Below are 24,175 nucleotides of genomic sequence, written 5' to 3' on the forward strand. Positions count from 1 at the left end.
AAGAAACCTTGAGTTTTCTGGGCCCAGCATGGTGGAAGTCCAGGACTGGACATTTGGAACAGGTGCTTTCTTAAGGTGGGAGACATGGTACCAAGGGGAGTGGTCCAAGAGCTTGGCCTCCAATGGGGTAGTAAGTATGACTGTATGGGGTCCCATCCAGCAAGGTTTCATTGACTGAAGATGCAGTTCCTGAAGTAAGACTGTGTCACCCAGTTGAAGAGGGTTTGATTTGGTTTGTGGTTGGGCTGGGATAGAGGTAATGGATGGCGCAGGAATGCACTGGCCTGTGTGTTCCCTTAGGAGTTTGTGAGAAGTGTGAGATAGGGCAGGTAGGACACAAGGGGAGGAGGAGTGACTGGAAAGCCTTAGTTGATTAAGAGAGGGCACCCATAGAGTAGCTCAAAGAGGCTCAGGCCTGAGGGGGCTCTAGGAGCTGCCCGAATTCAGGTGAGGGCCAATGGCAGGAGATTGGGTCAGGACAGCCTGAGTTCAATAGCAAGTTTAGTGAGATGATCCTTGAGAATGTTGTTAGCACTCTCAACCTTACTGGAGGATTGGGGTCAGTAGGGAATGTGGAGCCTGGGAATGATCTGCTCGATGAAGATGGAGGCGACAGTGTCAGCAGTTTCCCTGGAGGTAGGGAACGCTTCTATCCAACTGTAAGAGAGTGCTATCCCCTAGTCACAAGCAGTTAGATCCTGTGACAAGGCTTGCTGAAAGAGATGGGGACTGTCCCTGAACCCTTGGGGTAGGACTGTTCATATCAGCTGTTGAGACCTAAAGGAGGTAGGGTTTTCTCATGTGAAGGCAAAGAGTTAATAAGAGTCAGGATGGAGAGGCACTGTAAAGAAGGCATCTTTAAGATCCAGGACAGTAAAGTGAGTAGTTGAAGAGGGGATATGAGAAAGAAGAGTTGTAAGGGTTGGGAACCACTGGGTGGATGGGAATAACCGCCTCATTAAGTAGGGGGAAATCCTGGGCTAAGCAATAGGCTCCTGAGGGTTTGTGTGCCAGCATTATGGGAGTGTTGCAGGGGGACTCAGCAGGAATGAGGAGTCCCTGGGCAAGTGACCGGTCTATGATGAATTTAAGTCCCTTCCTGTGGGTTTTGGAGATAGGAAATTGGGGATGTGAAGGAAATTTAGTTTGGGGTTTCAGCTGGATACAGACTGGCTTGTGGTGGGAGGCTATGACCGGCTTGGAGATGTACCAGACCTGGGGATTGACAAGGTCAGGGGGCAATGGGACTGTAGGTCAGGTTATTAGAGAGGGTAAGGATTAGAGGCAGAAGAAGATGGGTGGTAGTATTCTTGGGGTGTAGTTGGAGAGTGGCTCCTAGTAATTGGAGAACATCTTGCCTAGGAGAGGAAGCAGACAGAATGGAGTGACCAGGAAAGAGTGTGTGAATGGGTGTCCCTCCAGGGCACAGGCCAGCTTAGCAGTTTGGTGTCAGGAGGAGGGTTGCCGTCAATCCCCATAACTGAGACCTGGGAAGGAAACAGAGGCCCAGAATGGGCAGGCAAGACAGAATAGGTAGCCCCAGTGTCCACAAGGAATAAATAAAAATAAAATAAAGCTGGACTTACCCATTACCTGGAGCATTACCCTGGGCTTGGAGAGGGTGGTGGGGGTCCTCAAGTCTGGGCTTCTTCAGTCTTCTGCGAACCCCAGTAGTTCAAGAGAAGGGACTGCCTGGCTGGTCATACCCCCACATAGAGGCACTGAGGAAGGGCCAGCCATGGGGCAGTCAATCTTCCAATGTCCTGTCTGCTTGCAGGTGGGGCATGGCCTGGAAGGAGGCCGTGGGTTTGGGTATTGGTGAGCCCAGTGACCTTTGCATCCACATTTGAAGCAAGCCCCTGGTGGAGAGGTATGCTGGATCCCCCGTGAAGCTCTTGCTTGAGCTGTAGGCCTCAGGGATGCTGCCAAGGCCTGGGTTTGGAGTGTTACCTGTTTTTGCAATGGAGCCTGCTTTAAAGGCCATTTTCACCAGATTTCAGATAGGGGTCTGAGGGCCCTCCTCAGCTCTTTTGAGCTTTTTTCTAATATCATGGGCCGATTGAGTAATAAAATGGGTTGCTAACACGGTAGCCCTGGTGGGAGACTCAGGATCCAGCTTAGTATATCTAGTAAGGGCCTCTGTAAGGCGATTGAGAAATAAAGCAGTATTTTCATCTGGATTCTGGGTGACTTCTCTCAGCTTATCAAAGTTAACCACCTTATTGGAAACCGCCTGCATGCCCGCTATAAGGTATTGAACAGTGCGAATGCAGTGACGGCGACCTTGTTGGTCATCTTGATAGTCCTAGTTGGGTTCGTTAGGGGAACGGCTGCTTCACCTGTGGGGAGAGTCATATCTGTTAAATGAATTTAATCAGCATTGATCTCGTGTAGCCTTCTGGATGCAGGCTTGCTCATGGCTTGCGGGTGGGGGTAAGGGTGGAGGAGAGAACGGCATAGATGTTATGCCAGGTAAGACTGTAAGTATGAGAGAGGTATTGGAATATAAGTAGATGAGTCAGCAGAGAAGGATCCAAGGTGCTTTTCATTCTGGGAAAGCTCTTGAAGTGAGAATGGGATGTATACTCGGAAAATCCCTTCAGCACCAGCCACTTCCCTAAGAGGACAAAAGAGCTTTGGGTTAGCTGGTGAGAGGGCCTGGTAGAACCAGGTGTGGGAACTGACAGGAGAAGAGAGGAATGAGTGGGAGGAGGGGGAAGGGTTTATCATTAGAAGAGGTGGGCAAAGGAATCATGGCTTCAGGAGAGGAGGAAGTTGTGGGGGGAGGAGAAGCTGTGATAACAGGAGGAGGGGGAGGAGGGGTGAGGTGTGAGAGGGGTGGCGGAGCGGATTAATGTGGGTTGGGAGGAGGAAGACGGGAAAGGTAGGGCTGAGAGCAGCTTGGATGGTTCTGAGAATGTGGAAAGAGAGGTTGAAGAACAATGGGAGAGTTTGGGGATTTTCCCTAGCAAGGAAGACTTGAGCAGGAGAACAGGACAGAGAGGAGGACGGTAGTGGAGAGCAGAGGGAAGGACAGGAGTGTATCTCAAAAAGCCTGAACCTTTCTTCCCACTTCCCTGTCTGGCGACAGAAATTGTCCAATTCAATGAGGGTTTAAAATCAAAAGTTCCTTCTGGAGGCCATTGTGACCCATTGTCTAAGCCACACTGGGGCCAGGCCACAGTGAAGTAAAAGACCAGGTGGTTAGAGCTTAAGTCTTGAGTGAGTCCTAACTTGGCAAAATTTGAATATAGACACCCATAGGACTTTGGGGGTCTAAGGAGAGGACTCTGTGTTTCCCATGACCTTCTGGCACCCTCAGGGGTGAGTGGGAACAGAAAAAAGAGTCCCAAATTCTGCTTGCACCCACCTGAGGAACGGTTAAGGGCTGGGTGGAGGTTGAGGTGTCCCTGCAACCACTGAGGCCCAAACAGATAATGGCCATGAAAGACGTCTCCACACTTCCTGGGGCCTTGATTGGAACGGGTGGGAGTCTATGGCACACGTGTGACTTATAGATAGACCACCCTGGACAGAAAGGGGCTGGAAGGTCAGGGAAATGAGGAACTAACCCCACTCTTGTCGCCTGGGATGAAGGGAGAGGGAAGGAGCAGCTTAGGAATTTCCCAGTTCCTTTGAAGAGGAGGGTGGACCTCTACCCCAGATGTAAGGTATGGGGGAGGCCCGAAAACCCCTCCCGGGTTTCAGCAATGGATGTAAGGTCAAGCAATGGTGGTAACCAAGAGGAGGCAGATTTAAAAAGGCCACTGAACGAGGTTTTATTGAGTCTCACTCCCGGGCAGAACTCCATCAGATGGACAGAGTGGACAGGAGGAGGGTCTGAGGAGAAACCACTTGGGGGCTCAACAGGACTGGAATTTTATGGGGCTTACAGCAGGAAGGGAGGGCTTGGGACAGGAAAAGGGATTTTAGAGTCCATTGTCCTGCTGGAGTTGGTTGGGGGAACTGGCTGAGATCCAGGATTGGCCAGGAGATCCTACTGATTGACAGGTGGTTCTGTTGGTGCCTGATTGATGCTTCTTTTGCATGTGCGGGCTGCTTGGTGCTTTGTTCCTAAGCCACCACCACCGACCTGACAATTATCATCTCTGTGGGAGGTAGCAAAAGGAAGCCATGGGGTGTCAGGTGGACTAAGAACAGGAGAAACTCAAAGTGGCCAACAGGTGACCAGTTCTTCCAGAAGATCATGGTGGGATCCCTCCCTTTGCAAGGTGAGCATGGGGCAGAGCAGGGCCTGCTAGGATGGAATATTGCAGACCTCAGACCTGAAACCAACTATAGTCCTGACCATGGGAGCTCAGCTGAGCAGTGGCTAGGGCTCCCTGGACCCAGTGCAGCCCAACTCTTGGTGCTGGGGGATCCTGAGAGGTCCCAGCCCCAGGCCTAGCCCAGCTGAGCTGGTGAGGGCCTCTGGATAAGGTACACATCCTCACTGTTTACACCTGCCAGTACTGACACAGCTGTGCCCCAGGATATACAGCAGCTTCCTGCAGAGAGACCTCCTGTCATTCTCACTGGCTTTGATCTAGTGGGGTCTTTGTCTTCTTCCCTTCCATCCATGTTTTTCTCTCATACTTCTGCACCTCCAACCCTGTGCCCCGGAGCAAGCACAGAATTTAAAGAGGTCATAGGGGACTGGCAGGGACACTTCCCCATCCTTGCTATTTGGTGCTGCCTCACCTCAAATCCTGAATTTGTTTGCTTCCCAGTCTGCACTCAAACCCAGCTCACCCTCCTTCCTTTTGCAGCTATCCGGGTTCTGGGGAATGCCTCCCTGTCAATGGTTTCTGGAACCAGGCTGGGGTCCTGGTAAGACCCCAAGGTTGCTGAACTTTTGACCTTAGCTCTCCCTTATTGCTGAGAACTGGGCCCTTGCCTGTGCTCCATGTCATGACCCTCCCCAAGCTCCTACTAAAGGGGTTTGCTTCCCCATTCTGGATTCCAACCAGTAATATCAGTATGTATTTCTGAGATCCCAGTAACATTGGACCTCCAGGTCCTGCCAGTTAGAGAAGAAAGATGTCTGATTGCTTGCCTGGCAGATGAGATGTATGGGGCAGCTCCTAGATACACTAAAACAAACCCTATTCTTCTCCCAGAGATAGTGGCTTTTCCTCCTCTTTCCCCTCCTCCTCTTTCTCCCTTTTCACCTTCTTCAGGGATTAAACCTGGAGCACCTTACCACTGAGTTTCATCCCCAGCCCTTTCCATTTTTTGAGACAGTATCTCACTAAAGTGCTTACAGCCTTGCTAAGTTGCTGAGGCTAGCCTTGAACTTGAGATCCTCCTGCCTCAGCTTTCTGAGTTGCTGGGATTACAGGCCTGTGCCATGGCACCCATAATTCCCAGAGGCTTCTTAAAGCTATTTTCAGAATCTGATTTTGTTCCAACATCCCTAAAAAATAACATGCTCTGTATTTCTATTTTATCTAGAATAATTTTAAAAACACTAAATGAAGGCAAACCAGCTGCCATGGTAAATGCCTGTAGTCCCAGCTACTCTGGAGGTTGAGGTGGGAGGATCATTACAGCCAAGAAGTTTGGGACTAGCCTGGGTAACATAGCAAGGTTGTGTCTCAATAAAACAAAACAATCCCCCACCCCAAAATATCCAAACCAAAATGAAAACAATACAAAAGCAGGTCAGTTTAAAAATGTTAACCTACCCTGAAATACTACAATGTCACCCACATTTAGGGGAAGTGGTCTCTGCGCCCTCCCCATCTATCTTCCCTCTGTCCCTGGTGATGGACAATCAGATGACCATAGGCAAGAGAGCCCAAGATTGAAAGCCTCTAGTCTGAGCCCCCATCTGGGCCCCCCATCTGATAGCTCTGCTGCTATCTCTTATACTTTCTCAGCTGGCCTAGGAGGTAACAGGGGCCAGTTAGGAGCCTGGCAAGGGTGGGTAGATCTAGTTCATTTTTTGAGACAGTATCTCGCTAAAGTGCTTAGGGCTTGTTAAGTTGCCGAGGCTAGCCTTGCTTGAATTTGAGATGCTCCTGCCTCAGCTTTCTGGGTTGTTGGGATTTCTAGGGGAGAGGACTATAAATGGAGGGAAGAAGAACAGGAAGAGATGGATAAAGAAGATACTTCTGATCTTGGTCATATCATAGCGGGTCCACAGATAGGGACACAGGGCCCAAACAGCCCACCCAAATCACCTGGGCCCAAACCAGAACTTTCTTGTGCTTCATCTGAGAAAAGAGTGAGAGTAAGTGGACAGGTGTTAGCTAGCAAAATGCTTCCAGGGCTGGAGAGGTAGCTCAATGGTAGCATGCTTGCTCAGCATGCATAAGGTCCTGGGTTCAATCCTCAGCACTGCAAAATAAGAACAAATAAAAATAAAGTGCATTGCAAAATATAACACACTGTTAAGAAAAAAAGGACAGGAGAGAGCCAAGGGGTATTCATTGAAAAATGCTGGGAGCGAAATCAAAGTTGAGCAAGAGAGGAGAAGTAGAAAAAGAGGAAAGATGGACTCTAGATAAAAGTGGTATCAGTGGAGCCTGGGAGTCTAGAAAGAAGTTGTTGTGTTTCTGCAGACTTCATGGAAACCAGAAAAGAGGGAGCTCTGTGCAGACCAAAAGACTATCCTGAACTTCCCTGCCTTCAAATTTTATGAAAATTAATTCTACATAAAATGAGCAACAGAAAAGTGTTGAGATCAAATTCCAAACAAAATTATTGTAAGGAAAAAAGAGACTAAGGATAAAATAACAATTTTTATAGATAATGAATGCATACCAGAAAAATATAGGAAAGATCAAAACCATAACTATTGCGAAACAAACTAACATGTAATGAAGAAATGATAGAAGATGCGAAAAAGCATTACAAATCAGAAATCGAGGAGCTCAGAAATGAGACAACAGAACCTAAGAAATAAACAGAATGGAAAAAATTTTTTTATGAAGACTGAACATTTAAAGAATGATTAGATAAGACAGTTTAAAAATTAAAGAAATTTAAGAATAAAATAAAAAGTATAAATGAACACAGAAAATAATACCTTATTAGAAAAAGGCTAAAGGGAGAGAAAAAATAGGAAAAAGAGAAGTAAAAGGGAAAAATATTTGAAAAGAAATATAACTATTAAGACAGGCAAAGATGAGTCAACACACGAGTAATAGGAGCACTGGAGAAGAAAACCTAAGTAACAGAACAGAACAAATACTGAAATAATAATTCAAAAAGTTTTCTTAACAGAACATAGATATGAATTACATAGTGAAAGAGCAGGCTGAGTATCTGAGGATACTAACTTAGAATAACTATGACCAAGACATATTATGGCACAATGGCTGAACTTTAAAGAAAAACATGCCAGAGACGATGGTGCATGCCTGTAATCCCAGCAATTTGGGGGCTGAGACAAGATCTGAGGTTTTAGACAAGACTCACCAACTTAGCGAGGCCCTAAGCAAGTTAGTGAGACCCTGTCTCAAAATAAATATAAAAAGGACTCAGCTCAGTGGTAAAGTGACCTGAATTTAATCCCCAATACAGAAAAAAAAAAGAAATAAAAAGAAAAACATTGTTCATTTAGAGGATAAAAAAGAGTATGTAATATATTAGAGAAAGAAAATCATGCTATCACTGAACTTTTGTGTAGCAATGATCTATGCAGAAAAAATAATGGAGTAACATGTTTCAATTCCTCAATGGAAGAAAGCGTAAGCTGTGAATTTTATGTCCAATAAAATTGACTTTCGAATATGAAGCTCACAATCTGCTATCAGGATACAAAGGCCCAGATAACATGGTTAACCAGAATAATGTTAGAGACAGCATCATTAAGTACCTATGATGGACATTAAATGCACTGTATGGTTACTTGCAGAACTAACACTAAAAAACATTAAAGAGGGAAAGCATATAGTATATAAGGGCTCTGTGATCTGATGATGGAATCATGGTTTTTAAAAAAGGGAAAATGGTGGAGGCATTTGCAATAATTATTTCAAACAATTTTTAGAAATAATAATTATTGGTGGTAGTAGCATACTTTTTTCTACTGTGTGTTTATAGGAGATAAAACAAAACAAAACAAAAAAACTAATGGATGTTTAATTTTATCATCTCTGTCCTTGAGAACCAAGAAAAGAATACAGATTTAATAAAAAAGCTAAATAAAATTTTAAATTCTGAATTTGGATTGGAAATTTAAATATCTCACCAGGCATTTTATCCCTATACTGAAAAGGTCTAGAAATAATGACCAAAGAAGATCATGAAGCCCAGACCATAGTATTTTCAAGACTTTTCCCAATAAGATAATCCAAGACTTCTTGGAAAAATAGCTGATTCTGGTTTTAGGAAATGTATGAGAAACCCCTAAGATTTTTTTTTCATATATTATATAACCAAGGAGCTATCAAAGACCTCTAGGAATATCTCAAGGGACTAAGGAGACAATTTGAAAAGACTTCCACAGACTAAGGATGGAACAAATTGCATTTCAATAATGATAAGAATTGCAATGCATTCTAAACTACTTCTCATGTGTGGGAAAAATATTATCCCAAAGCTTTGCTTAAAGCCAGTCACATTACATCAAAGAGTTTGTGAGGGCCTGGAATCCAGGAACCAAGTAACTGATAGTTCTGTATCAAATTCTCTAATGAATTCGCAGTTAGGCTGTTAGCTGTGCTTGCATTTATCTGAATCTGAATGTGGAAGATCTGCTTTTATACTCGTGCTTGTGGCTCTTGGTAGAAGCCACAGTGCCTCACCTCATGGGCCTCTTCAATAAGCTACTGACATTGTGGCTCCCCCAGAATGAGTATAGAGCAGGAACACTAAAGATGGAAGCTGCATTTTATAACCTAATCTCAGAGGTGACATGCCATCATTTCTGCTGTATTTTTTTGGTTACACAGACCAAATCTGATATGGAAGCATACTATACAAGAGATTTAATATTATATGATTGCTCATTGGAGGCCATCTTGTAGGCTGGCTCTTATAGTGTAGAACCCATCAGATATGCTTTAATCTAGGAGTTCATAACAACAACAAAACTAGTTGTCATAGTACAACCTCTATGGAAATCAGTGTGGAGGTCCTTAAAAGGTTAGGCTTGGAACCATCATATGACTCAGGTATACCAATCGTTGGTATTTATCCTAAAAAATTAGTCAACTCACTACAGTGATACATGCATAGCCATAATTCACTAGCCAAACTATGGAACCCAGCCTAGGTGTCCATCAATGAATGGTAGAAAAAGAAAATGTGGTATATATACACAATGAAGTTTTATTTAGTCATAAAGAAAAATAAAATTATGGCATTTACAGGAAAATGGATGGAATTAGAGACCATCATGTTAAGCAAAATAAGTCAAACTCAGAAGGTTAAGGGTCATATGTTTTCTGTCATATAAAAAAGGTAGAGAGGAAGAAGGAAAAGAAAGATGGGGTGGATCTTATGAAAACCAAAGGGATATCAGTATAGGAAAAGGACCAAAGGCTGGGGGTGGGGGGGGGAAGTGCTGGGGAGTGATATTGGCAAATTATATTGTTATGTTGTGTAATGTGTGCATGTATGAATAAGTGTACACCTGGTAAAATCATAAAGAAATGCAAAGGAAAAAAGCTAGTATCATGGGAGGGAATGATTACTGTCAAAGTCAAGATAGTGGTTACTTTTGGAGGGAGGGACAGGATTGTTACTGAGATGTGAATATGGCAAAGTGTTTGGATGGGTGGCAAAGTTTTATTTCTTGGCCTGGAAGGTAGTTACACGAGTGTTCTCCTGGTAATACTTCACAAAGACGATTTGTTTTATGTGATTTTTTTTTGTATCTGTTTTAGTTCTTATAATAAAAAAAACCCAACATTTCTGAAGATAATACATGGTGTGGTAAATATTGAAAGAATATATGTGTGTTTAAAATTCCCTCTCTCACTTTAAAAGCATAAATGGTAGAAGTAGAATTCTATGCACATCTTCTGATCTTTGCTTATTTCACTAAATATTTTATAGATTGTTCTATATCAATAGGCCCTAACTGAGTAAAAATTACCCAGTAAGTCCCTAATCCTAAATTACAACCAATATTATCAGACCTACAAATAGTAGTTCAAATAAGCAGCACTTGTTCTAAGAATACACTCTATAAAATCAGTAGATTGCTCAAGGTGCAGACTGTTCATATTGATTTTGAAGGTACACATTCCTTATGAAGTTGAAAATTTATCTCCTTTATTTTTCCCCACCCAAGTTTTCAGCTTAGACCTGCTCACTTTCTGATTGAGACAAGGTTACCTGGAGGAAGGTTGGACTGCAGCACCAGCAAGGTGCTTTTTCAGCATTTCTTTCCATAAACTCTCAGAGATGTTTTATGGCAAACATTAAAATAGCACACTAGTATGTAACCTTTGTGCTTCTTTGTTGATAAGAGCCTGTTTATGGTGATAACTAGGATTAAAGAGGCTTCTACAGCCTTTAAGTTATAACCTTGGGCTAATAAATGTTTTCTGGGTACAAAATTATATAATGTTAGGGGGAAAAAACCCAACTTTGTTAACTGTTCTCTCCTTTCACTTTTTCCATCACTTAAGTAGTTATTTATTGAGCACCTTCCATGGCATTAACAATGCTCAATACCCTGGGGTACCAAAGAAAAAGTCAGAACATATAGTCTTGGAAGATTTAATTTTTATACATATAATGCAGCTTGTGAGCAGTATCATACACATCTTTTTTTGAGTTCCAGTGTAGGCAAAACATATTTATATGTGTGTCGGTATATATATATTCCTATTCTCTATCTCTGCCACATCACTTAGCATACATGTATATGTGTGTGTATATATACACACACATATATACATACACATACATACATATGTGTGTATATATGTGTGTGTATATGCATATGTGTGTATATATATGTGTGTATATACATACATATGTGTGTATATATGTGTGTATATATATATGTGTATATATGTGTGTGTATATACATACATATGTGTATATATGTGTGTGTATATATACACACACATATATGTATGTATGTATGTATATATATGTATGTATGTATATATATATATATATATATATATATATATATATATATATAAATGTATGCTAAGTGATGTGGCAGAGATAGCGAATAGGTAAGATGCAGAATAGGAATTATTTGAAAGGACAAAACAGTTGGAAAATAGATTCTGATTATAAGGTGAGACTCTACTGTAGAAAGTTCTGGAACTGAGTTTTCCTTTTCTTTTGAAATAATTATAGACTCACAGGAAGTGAATAGCAAAAATAGTACAAAGAGGTCCTGTTGTACCCTTCTCTCAGCTTTCACTGAGGGAAACATCTTACATAGCTCTAATGCAATAGCAAAAATAGCAAATTGACATTTGGACAATCTACAGACCTTTTCCAGAAGTCACTAGTTTTACATGCACTCAGAGGCAAGTTTTGATATATGTGAGTTCAACAGACAAAGAGGAGGAATGAGGAAAACCTGGATACAAAGAGCCCTCATAGAGAAGTTACTTTGAAGAATTGTTCTCTCTTTTTGTCCTTCTGTTAGTCCACATAATCCTATGTAAATTTACCACACTCCTTTGTTCACCAGGGATTCACTTGTTACCTCCTGTCATAAATATTATTCAAACATTTATTCTTTTATTTATTCTTTATTATTTCTCAACATAGGAAATCTTCCTCCTAGAAATAGTACCCCCTGCACCCTGTAAGTTAATTTATAAATAAATCATTTAGACTCTAGAATAGATTTTCCCATGGAAAGAGTGGTACCTTGATTATGGCTTCCCTGGTCTACCTCCAAACCTATGGAGCTTTGTATGTTTCTATACAAAGCAATATTTATACTTTCTATAAATGGTGGTAATAGTGGAGTTGGCAAAGAAAAAGTGGGGTTTTTGGAAGTTAAGAGAAAAAGGTCTTTGGTTGGGGTACTCTGTGGTATGTCAGACAGACTGCTATCTTAATTGATAACATTCTTCATTTTTTATTTTTTGGTAACAGGGATTGAACCCAGGGGCACTTAACCACAGAGCCACATCTCCAGTCCTTTTTATTTTTTGAGACAAAGTTTCGTTAAGTTGCTTGGGGCCCTGCTTAGTTGCTGAGGCTGGATTTGAACTTGCAATCCTCCTGCCTCCACATCCTAAGCTGCTGGGATTGCAGGTGTGTACTACTATGCCTGAGAACAGATAATATTCTTAGTAGATACCATTCCACTGCTACTAACTGCCAACTGCATACAGTAAACAACGTGAAAAGAAAACCCTTTTATTGATACTCTTAGTTCCACACAATACATTTTTCCTAATTTAAGTATTTACCCACTTAACTGTCTATAAAAGAGATGACGAAGGAGGTGCGAAGGAGCTCATGAGAAATACTTGACAAATACTGACATGACAGGTTTGAAAAGGAATTTTCCATAATGGCAATAGTTATTTTAAGGGGTGAAATTGCCAGTGATTCATTTCTCTCGTGCCTCTTTCCCTCTCCCACCTCCCTTCTCTCTGTTTCTCTCATTCTCCCTTTCCCTTCTGTCCTTCTGAATTCCTCCAGTTCTCTAAAACTAGAGTGTACTGCTTTTATAATCAGAACAATAGAGTGCTTCTGGAAGAAGGAGGTACATACAACTTTTTGAAGGAGTTCCTTGTGCTGTGTAAGGAGAGGAGGTGCTTCATGGAGAAATGTGCCCCTCTAGGGTGAAGGTGTGGTTTCCAGGGTCAGCAGCATGTGTGAGGGTTCTGGAGTCATGCAGCACTCATGTGATTCAGAACTTAACACAGAAGCTGATTCTAAGCAGGGAGGGACCTGATGCCATTATTGTCTTGATTTCCCCAGTGGAAGCCACCTTTGATCCTTCAGGCAGGGTCTTATGAGAGTCAAGCAAAGAATCCAATTCATGCTGGACCACAGAAGTTTGAACCTTGGGCTGGCATCACTATACAGGAAGAAGTTATTTTGAAAACCTTACACTTCTACTAAGAAATGATGACAGACATTCACTTCCTCTACTTCTTGAACCAAATCTGGTATGAACAAGTGCTTAACCTCAACAGGGGGAGAAAGAAGGGCATGTACCCACTTATCTCTGAGTAATTTCTTCTTGAAATGTTTATTTTCCTGGGTGATCTTGGTCTTGAATTTGTCCCATGGTCATGGTGATATATTCTTTTTTGTTTCCATCCACAGCATCAAATATCAGTGGGCGACCTTCTTGGGTCTCACCCATGCTCTCCTAGATGAGACTTTAAGGCTATAGTTACTTGTAAATACTTAACACCATATCATTTCAGTATTGTGTACAGCTCATATAAGAGTGTTATTTACAATAATAATCTCCTTTGATTACTAGGGAGGCTGAAGTTGGAGGATCACAAGTTAGAGGCCAGCCTTGGCAACTTGAGACTCTGTCTCAAAATAAAAAATATAAAGAACTGGGGATGTAGCTCAGTGACACAGCACCACTGGGTTCAATCCCCAATACTGACAAAAATAAAATACCCCCCGCAAAACAAAAACAAAAACAAACAACAACAACAACAAAAAACACTCCTCATTTTGTTGTTTTTGATTTCTACTCTGCTCTTACAGTTTTTTTTTTTAAACATCTGAAGTAAATGTGATACTAGTAAATGTGCAATGTGTTCATTTCTCCCTGTAGATACAATCATGCTGGACTAAGCATACTAATGCCATAAAAAAATAAAATGTTTTAGCCTGCTTATTCTTCACCTTTTTTTTTTTCAAAAGGAAAATTACTGAGTCCTATAAATCTGAATGCTTAGCAAGTTGTATTTATTTCTTGATAAGTTTTAGAATGAGGGAGGAACCAGGCATAGTTGCCCACACCTATAAACCTAGCAGCTGGGGAGGCTGAGGCAGGAGGATGGCAAGTTGAAAGCCAGCCATAGTAACTTAATGAGGTCCTAAGCAACTTAATGAGACTCTGTCTCAAAATAAAAAATAAAATAAAGGGCTGGGGATGTGGTTCAATGGTTAACTAACCTTGAGTTAAAAAAAAAATGAGGGAGGGTAATTCTGAGAAAGTATGGTACTTTAATAGGGAGTAAATATTGCCTGGGGTATAGCTCAGAGGTTGAGCCTGTGCTTAGAGTGCAGGAAGCTCTAGGTTCAATCCCTGGTGCCAAAAAAAAAAAAAAAAAGAAGCAAGACAAGACAGACCACAACAAAACACCACACACACCAAAAAAAAAAAAAAAAAAGAGAGAGAGAGAGAGAAAAAGATAAGGTTGGTACTTCAATCTAAATGTTGTTGAATCAACAGTTTTTCATACTGTATCATGTAAATGCTGAGAAAACAGTTTCTGTCTTTATGGGACATGTACGTTAGACAAAACAAGACAAAAATTGATGATATGAAATCTTGCTTTTATTTATTCATTTATTTATTATGCTGGCAATTGACCCCAGGGCTTTGTGTATCTTAGGCACACTTTCTACCACTGTACCCCCAGGTCTGATAAAAGTCTTTTTTTTTTTTTTTTTTTTTTGTGGTGGGCTTGAACCCAGAGGTTTTCTACCCCTGAGCTGCATCCTCAGCCCTTTTTGTTTTGTTTTGAGTCAGGGTCTTGCTAAGTTGCTAAGAGTCTCCCTAAATTGCGAGACTGGCCACCAACCTGCAATCTGCCATTGTGTCCAACCCCCACCTCCAATGAAAGCTTTTAAATGAATATCCGTTTTGTCATTGTATGAAGGGAAGTTTGTAGTCTTCAGTGACATTAAAGCAATTGGGAAGAACTTCTTAGCCAAATGGAAGTAGCTTTTAGAAGGATTATATGTGACTTGTAAGGTAAAGTGAGCATTTAAACATGGCAATTTTGAGATTAAAAGATGATGCTATTGAGCTGGGCGTGGTGGTTCACAACTGTAATCCCAGCAGCTCAGGAGGCTGAGGGAGGACGATTTCAAATTCAAAGCCAATCTCAGTAATATAGGTAGACCCTAAGCAATTTAGGGAGACCCGACCTCTAAATAAAAAATGAGGGCTGGGGTTGTAGCTCAGTGGTTGAGTGCTTGCCTAGCATGTGTGAGGCACTAGGTTCAATCTTCAGCATCACATAAAAAAATAAATGAACAAAATAAAGATATTGTGTCTATATTCAACTAAAAAAAAAAGAAATTCTTGAAAAAAAAAAGAAAAGAAAGGGTTGGGGATGTAGCTCGGTGGTTAAGCACCTCTGGGTTCAATCTCTAGTACCAAAAAAAAAAAAAAAAGGTGCATAATTAGTCGTGCTTGTGCAAGAGGCATAAACTGAGTCTCTTTTAGATAAATATGGAGTTATAGTGCCTCCACAAGATCAAACTTAGTGATGGGTGCAGTGTCACAGGCCTGTAATCCCAGCTACTCGGGAGGGTGAGGAAGGAGGTTTGCAAGTTTGAGGCCAGTGTGGTGACTTGGCAAGACCCTGCTGCCCAAGACCCTACTGCAAAATAAAAAAGGCAAGGAATTTAGCTTGGAACTCAGAGGAAGAATGCTACAGGGTTCTATCCCCAGTTACTCCCCCTGCAAAAAAAAAAAAAAAACAAAAAAACAATCCAAGCTATAGCATGTTGTATTCTTCTCTCTGTTTATCTTGATCTGCAATAGTAACACAAATACATTTCCTTGGAAAAGAAATAATAGGCATTATTATTGTGTGTTCAGTTAAATGGCTATTGCCAAAACAAATAATCCTAACCTTCTGGCTAAGAAGCAACAAGTACTTCAATGAGTCATAAAACATAATCGCATTGGTACTAAATCTTTGCCTCAAAGGATCTAGAAAATTAGTGAACTGCATGTTTTATACATCACATAGAATAATCAGAAAAAGTATAGAGGGGAATTTCAGTCATTCCTGTGAGTCATTCTAAGATATGTGTGAGTTTATTTTAATTAATTTTAATTTTTATATATTTATTTTTGGTACTAGGGATTGAACCCAGAGGTGCTTAATCACTGAACCACATACCAAGCCCTTTTTATTTTTTATTTTGAGACAGGTTCTCACTAAGTTGCTTAGGACTTTCCTAAGTTGTTGAGGTTGGCCTTGAAGTTGAAGCCTCAGCCTCCTGAGTTGCTGGAATTACAGGTGTATGCCAATGCATCTGGCTTCACTTTTAATTAATTTTAAAATTAAAAAGTAGTTTCACATTACAGAATATTTGGAAGAAATAAACAGAAAGAAACATTTATTTTTTGTTTTTTTTCTACACAATTGATGACATAGCAGACAATATCCATTTTAAGCACCCTTGTTTCACTTTGCATAATCTTCATTGTTAGCATTTTTAAAGAGGTACATATATTTTTTCTTTTACATAACAGTGGAATTTGTTATAATATATTCTTACATGCACACAATAAAACAGTATAATTTGATCAATTTCATTCCCCAATACCTCCCCTTTCCCTCCCCTCCCTCCCCCATCCCCTTCTTCTATTCTACTGATCTTCTTTCTATTTTTTTAAAAATTTGCTGTAATTAGTTACACATGATAATAGAATGTTTTTTGACACACTGAACACAAATGGAGCATATATTTTATTTGGAGACAGGGTCTTCACTGGTTGATCAGGCTAGCATCAAACTTGAGATCCTCCTGCCTCAGCCTCCAGAGTAGGGAGTACCATGCCCAGTAGGATGATCATATATATTCTTTTCAGATGAAGCTTCAAGGCACTTAGAGGACAAAATAGAAAAGTAATTCCAAATGCTTAAGATATCTGATGTGCTAGGTAACAAGCTGCTTTTAGTTCCCAAGCTATATGTAAAACACCTCAGACATTTGTTGAAAAGTACTATGGGGCCTGGCACTGTGGCGCAAGCCTATAATCCCAGTGGCTCCGGAGGCTGAAGCAGAAGGATTGTGAGGTCAAAGCCAGCCTCAGAAACTTAATGAGGCCCTAAGCAACTCAGTGAGACCCTGTCTCTAAATATTTTATTTTAAAAGGGCTGGGGATGTGGCTCAGTGGTTAAGCACCCCTAGGTTCAATTCCCAGTATCAAAGAAAGAACAAAAAAGTGCTAGGGGACCCAAGTCCTCCTGCTCCCTGAATCACAGGCCAGTTAACTAGAGGAGAGACAGGTATTGAAACAAGTAAGACTTCTTCATTCAAAAAGCTGGCTCAACAAGAAGATGGAGGACTGTGTCACAAAGTTCACCTTGTTAGAAATCTGATTTAGGAGTGGTTAATTTAGGTGATTGATGGGTGTTCCCAGACAGGTAGATGCCTTTTCACAGTAGGTGGGCCAGATGATGCACATCTGATCCTAATCATGGAGGTGCTTTTCAGTTCTGTGAATCTCAAGAACAAAGAACCTTATTTCCTTGGGCTATTCTTGCCACTGACTAGTTTGCCAGTGTGCAGTTATTACACAATAAACCGGCTAGAGGGTGTAGCTGCCCTGAAGCACTTTTGCTGATTACCAAGCTCCTGGTAATGAAGAAACCAGACTTCACCTGATTATTGTGGAAGACAAGGGTCAGAAGAGGTTAACTAGAAAGTGAGGCACAAGATGCAGCCTCTGTGCCGGGCTTCAATTGGCAGATTCCTGGGCTCCACCCACCCACCCCCATCCAGATCTCTTGAAACAGGATTTCTAGGGTGGGACCCTGGAGTCTGTTTCACAGGCCTCTCAATCAGTTGAAAGGATTGTCTATATCCGAGCTCAGTGGTGCATGTGTCTAATCCCAGAGGCTCAGAGGTTGAGGCAGGAGAATCACAAATTGTAGACCAGCCTTAGCAACTTGGTGAGACCTGTCTCAAAAATAAGAAGGACTGGGAGATGTGGCTCAGTGGTAGAGCACCTCTGGGTTCAATGCTTAGTACTGGAAAAAAAAAGAAGAAGAAGAGAAGGAGAAGGAGAAGGAGAAGAGGAAGAGGAGAAAAGTTGTCTATTAAAGGCTTCTGGTCACAAATACACCCATGCCCACAGCTAGTTATGAAATTTTAAGTTTAGAAGGTTAATTAATAGTCCAGAGTGGACCGATTCAGATCAACAAATATTTTCTGAACACAGATTGTCAGCCATCGTGCTGGGCACCAGAAAAAACAAAGATGAATGAGACGTTGTCCAATCTGCAAGAAGCTCAAGTTTGTAGGAAGATGAACAATCAGCAATGAAATGGTACCTGGGGCACCACTGGTAACACTCATAAATAGAAACAGTGCTTTATTTCCTTCTCTGTTGCTCCCCTCGACCCTTTTCTTCCTCTTCCCATTCTTCTCTCTGGTTTTCTTTTTTGTCCTCTCTTTTTGCCCAGACTTTAAAAATTTCACAGCCTTCTAGCCAGCCTGTCATGCAGCAAACATCGTAAATGTTTGACTCTTGATTCAGAATCATCTTAAGATTTTACTCCAGGAATGCTAAAATTGGGTGAGCTCCTTTAACAAAGTGTTGGGCAAGCTGATGGATGCCACTGTCTCCAGCTTCTTTAAGAGTTGACACTCTAGGTTGTGAAAGGATCACAAATTCCTTTCCCAGGAACACCTCACTTTGCAATAGGACTTGACCATAGCTATCCCATGCAATGGCAGAATCTCTACTCCTCTTCCTTAAATCTGAGTTCAATCTGTGGCTGACAAAATATATGGCAAAAGTGCCATGGTTAAGTTTCTGAGCTAAGCCTCAAGTGGCCATCCTGAGACTGTGGCCCTGGAAAAAAAAGTCCACTGGGGGAGACTAGCAACCCCACAGAACTGCCCAGTCAGTCCTCAGAATAACGGCAAATTAAAAAAACAAAAACATGTTATGGTAAGCCATTAAATTTGGGGGTTATTTGTTGTGAGACAGTTTATCTTACCAGTACATTGTCCTTGGAGGGTCAGCCACAGTTGCTCATGGAACAAGTACTCTAGTAGCTTAAGGAATTATGCTTTTCCATTTGTGGTAAGAAAACTGAGAGGTAGAAAATAAACGAATTAACCAGAAACTTTCACGCCTCCTCACTTATCTAGTATCATCTTGTTTTTGTTTTAACTTTACAAAATTTGCTTGAAATGTAAATATAGTGTAACAAGAAGGTGTTAAGATCATATATAGAGTCTGTTGAACTAAACTGGGATTCTTAAACTATTTTATGTTTCAGCTAAGTTCGGTGCAGTTGCGTATAATTCCAGTTACTTAGGAGGCTGAGGCAGGAGGATCGCAAGTTCAAGGCTACCTTCTGTAATTTATTGAGGTCCTATATCAAAATAAAAAATTAAAAAGGCTAGGAATGTGGCTCAGTAGTAGAGCATCCCTGAGTTTAACTCCCAATACTGCAAAAATAAACAAACAAATAATAATAAATTCCATTCATTTTAATTCCTTTTCATTCTGTATTGAACTCAGGGCCTTGTGCATGCTAAGCACATGCTCTGCCACCAGAACACTCCCAGTCCCCTAAATTTTATATATATTTCAATTAAAGTCTCCCTGAAACATTGTCAATGTGTCTCGTGGATAAGTTAATCCTTATTAGGAACCCACCATGTGCTAGACACTTTGCAAAAGGCATGTTTTTGCTTTTTGTGGTACTAGGGATTAAACCCAGGGGCACTCGACAAGGAGATACACTCTAGTCCTTTAAATTTTATTTGAGACAGGGTCTTGCTAAGTTGCCAAGGCTGACCTCAAACTTGTGATGCTTGGGCCTCTACTGACCTCCTGAGTAGATGTGATTTTTAGTATGTGCCACTAAGCTGGCCAATGCCTTATTTTTAGCACATTATTAACTGTTATTTTATAAGATAACTGAGTTTCAGAAAAGTCAAACATTTTGTAAAAGCCACAGGTTGAATAAATGGCAGAACTAGAATTTCAAACACATTTTATATGTATCAGAGTTACCATTCAAAATATCTTGACTTCCATTTACTAGTGAGTTTTATTTTGTTTTTATTTAATTCTTTAAAACTTCACTTTGGGAAGTATTTATAAACTTTGAACAAACCAACTTTCAGTACAGCAATATCAGCACAGCAAAAAATGTGTACATTTTCAGCATTGATGAAGTCTTTAGATTACATCCTCCTCAAAACAAATTGTATGTGATTTACTTGACAGTAAAGCTACCCAAATATTTCTGTAACATCCTGGAAGGTATAATAATTGGAACTTTTTGAGAAGGGAAGGCCATTTTGTGTAGATATAGAATTGCTGTAGTACAATCATCACATTTATTTTACCATCTTAAGCTCTAGGAAAATGGATAATATTTTACTGACAAGAACAAAATGCCATCATAAAGGACATTGTGACTGAGGAAGATTGTATCTGGTTACCCACCCCCAAAATAACCTATAATACAAATTTTCATAGTAGGATATGTATTTCAAAATTATATAGCACAATAAATTAACCTAAAGTCTGTTATTAAGGAAGTAATAAGTAAATTATTAAATGGAAAAATACTGCAACAAATATATGTGTGTGTATGTGTATATATATATATATATATATATATATATATATATATATATATATATGACTATCCTAACATGTTCATTCCCAAAGAGATGAAACTATAAGATGATAGTCACAGTACATTGAGATTCTTTAGCATCTTGGGTTCCAAATGTGTCATCTTCTTGGTGGATCTGCAAATTTCTGAGAGCTTCCAGTCTCTAAGGCTATAAGAAAACTAACAGAGGAGGTGAATGAAGGATCCAAATCAAGAGGAATTTGCTTGGGGCTGGAATTGTGGCTCAGTGGTAGAGCGCTTGCCTAGCATGCGTGAGGCACTGGGTTTGATCTCCTGGGCCACATAAAAATAAAAACAAATAAAAGAAAAGTGTTGTGTCCATCTACAACTAAAAATAAGGATTTTTTTTTTTTTTAAGTGAGGTACTTGCTTGCCTCAGAAGAACTTGTACACATGTTGAATGTTTACAAATTATTCTTTGAAGGAGATGAGTTATGGAGAAAAAAGAAGAATCAATGTTTTAATAGAAAAACTGCAATAAAATACCAACACATATTCCAATTTTCTTTCTTTCTTTTTTTTTTTTTTTTGTTTTTAGGCGCTTAACCACTGAGTCACATCCTTAGCCCTTTTTATTTTTTATTTTGAGACAGGGTCTCATTAAGTTGCTTATGGCCTCACTAAATTGCTTAAGCTGACTTTGAACTTGCAATCTTCCTGCTTCAGCCTCCCTAGCCACTGGAATTACAGACATGCCTGGCCATATTCCAGTTTTCTAATAAACAAAGAAATGCTCATTAAACCATGTTGAGAAATAGGGGAACAACATGGGGGAGAAACAGTGGGGGAACACAGTTAATAACTATGTCTCTAAATGTGGATTCACTGAACAAAAATTCAGACTGGCTTTAACAGGTAGGTGTCCCTAAGACACTTGTATGAAAGCATAGTATTGTTACAACACTTGTCATAACGTAAGACTCACTTTGTCCATGAGCTTTTGTGTCACCTCTCCCAGCATACTGGGATTCATTTAAAATCACTGACCACAGCAGCCTTTGTCATGATTGCTTTGCTGGGCAGCTGGACTCAGTGGTAGGCCCCTGTAATCAGCAACTCAGGTGGCTGGGGCAGAATGATGGAAGGTTTGAGCTCAGCCTGGGCAATTTAGTGAGACCCTGTCTTGAAAGAAATAAATACATAAATAGGGTTGGGGGTGTAGTTCAGTGGTAAATCACTACTGGATTCAACCCTAGCACAATAAAAACAAAAACAAAAACAAAATAAAACAAGCAAACAAACATGTCTTACTGGATGTAGTGACTGCAGGCCTGTCCTCTTAGCTATCTGGGAAATTGAGGCAGAAAGATCACAAGTTCAAGGCCAACCTGGACAACTTAGCAAGCAAGCCCCTGTTAGAAAATAGAACTTTTATTTTTTTGGTAGCTGGAATTGAATCCTTGGACACTGAGCCACATCCCCAGCGCTCAATCTCTCTCTCTCTCTCTCTCTTCTTAAATTTTGAGACAGGGTCTTGCTAAGTAGTTTAGGGCCTTGCTAAATTTTTGAGGCTGGCCTGGAACTTGTAATCTTCCTGCCTCACACCTCCAAGCAGGTGGGATTATGGGATTACAGGCGTGGATCACAATGCCCAGCAAAATAAAACTTCTTTTTTTTTTTTTTTTTTTAAAGGGCTGGGATGTAGATCAGTTTCATTGTGGGTTCCATCCCTAGTACCCTAAGGGGTGTGTATGTGTGTGGGGGGACACTTTCCAGCCAGAAGAATTTACCAAAAATAACAGAAATTATAAAAGCATTTGTATGGTACTCCACATTAAAGCAAATAAGCACTTTCCTTTGTTCATTACAACTTCCATGAGGGAGATGTTTTGTTTTGTTTTGCTATTATTCTCGCTGCATATATAAGTAAACTGAGACACAGAATTGACCTTTCCAATACCTCACAGGTAGTAAAAGCAGTGCTGTTAGTTTAAATCTTGGGCGTCCTCACCCCACCACACTGACGCAACAAGAACAATACAATACCATAAAATTTGACAGTGATGGCAGTGAACAATCCCATTTGATCCTCACTATACTTTCTTTGATCAAAGTGAGGTTGGAGTCACCTTCCTTTCTACACAGGAGGTAACTGGGGCTAAAAGGTACCGCACAAATCCATATGGCTGTAAAAGGCAGCTTGTGGAGGTGGAGCCCGGAGTCCAGATTTTCCGACTCCACAGTCGCAAGCTCAGAAAACGCTTTGGTAGCGGGGCCTGCAAATCAAGGATGGACGCGTCGACTGTCACCGAGCGTTCACAGGTACTCTCAAGCTGCTTCTGCCAGGCGGGGCACCTGGGACTTAGGCAAGTCACCAGATCGGAGCCCAAGGCTGCGGGTGGGGCCAGGCTCACAAATAATCTAAGTAGGATCTAGAAATGCTAGGATTTACGAAATACCGGCTTTCGAGTGAGTTCTTTAGTCTCCACCCGAAGATGATTATCACAGTTGAGTGTGGGCAAATGTAGAGGACCCTAGCAAGGGCAGGACCCGCAGCCCCTGTTCCGGCAGCTGGAGTGGGGCCAGAGCGGAGGTGGTGTCAGAGCGGAAATCGAACCCGGAGCAGGGGTTCAGCTTGGGGCTGTGGGGAATTTGTGAGGTGGGTCCGCTCCTGGCCCGCGGGAGAGGAGTCCGGAGGTGGCTGGAGCCAGGGCTGGGAAGAGAGAAGGCGCACCACTGAGCTGCCAGACGCACGGATCGCGGGCGGGGACCCGGGCGAGCCTGGGATCGCGGCTCTCGGAAGCGACAGAAGTGCCGAAGTCGCGGTCTGCGTCCTTGCGCGGGAGTCTCGGGGCGATGAGAGTGCGCGTCAAGGTAAACGCTGGTCCCGCCACTGTGTGCTCCCGCGGCTCACTCGGCGCGGCCCGGACCCGCAGCCACAACTCCCGCGCGCTGGCCCAGCTTCAAGGCTGGCACCCCGTGCGACAGGGAGTTTTGGGGGCTTGGAAAGGAGGGCGCCCCCGGCTACTGGGAGAGCTCTGGCGATGCTTGGGAAAGGAGTGAGCTTGTGGAATTTAGGGGAGAGGTTGGTCTCCTTTAGGCAGCCAAACCTTAAACTGGCTACCACTTACCTATTTTTCTGGACTTCCACACATTGTGTATGAAATGCGAAGTACCATTATTAAGCACGTTGTGTTCAGACGTAGAACAGGATGCTTGCCAAACGTTAGCTCATTTCAGCCAGGTCTGGTTGATAAGAGCATTTTCTCTGGAGCTAGATAGCCTGAATTAGCATCTCAGGTGTACCACTACCAGTGACCTTGGGTAAGTTAGTTCACCTCTGTGGGCAGGTTCCTCATCTGGAAAATGGGAGAATACTACTTGTAATTTAAAGATTTAGTGGGACCTTATATGCCATATGCTCTTAGAATAATACCTAATATATTCTGTAGGTTGTAAGAGATTGTGATTTGTAACTATTTCATGCTGAAATAATCCCATAAAGTCTAAGCATAATCACTCCCCCATTTCTACTAATTTTCTAGTCAAAATATGAGGCTGGGACTGAGACTGTAGCTCAGTGGCAGAGTACTTGCCTAGTATGTGTGGGGCACTGGGTTTGATCCTTAGCATGGCATAAAAGTAAACAAATAAAGGCATGCTGTCCATACACAACTACCGAAAAAAATCTTTAAAAAATGAGGCTGTGTGAGAAAAGTAGAATTGAGATATGA

General features: G+C 41.5%; 1 protein-coding gene across 1 annotated transcript in view; it reads left to right on the top strand.

Annotated features, from left to right (window-relative positions):
- The first annotated feature begins 509 nt into the window (after positions 1 to 509).
- Trpm6 (transient receptor potential cation channel subfamily M member 6) overlaps positions 510 to 24,175 on the top strand; it is a 149,484-nt gene continuing 125,818 nt past the window's right edge. The window contains exons 1-4 of the mRNA XM_071600391.1: positions 510 to 659; positions 2,201 to 2,251; positions 22,587 to 22,763; positions 22,970 to 23,500. Coding sequence (XP_071456492.1) covers positions 510 to 659; positions 2,201 to 2,251; positions 22,587 to 22,763; positions 22,970 to 23,500 — 909 coding nt within the window. The remainder of the gene's footprint in view (positions 660 to 2,200; positions 2,252 to 22,586; positions 22,764 to 22,969; positions 23,501 to 24,175) is intronic.

The sequence above is a fragment of the Marmota flaviventris genome, chromosome 13, assembly GCF_047511675.1.
Source record: "Marmota flaviventris isolate mMarFla1 chromosome 13, mMarFla1.hap1, whole genome shotgun sequence".
Classification (NCBI taxonomy): domain Eukaryota; kingdom Metazoa; phylum Chordata; class Mammalia; order Rodentia; family Sciuridae; genus Marmota; species Marmota flaviventris.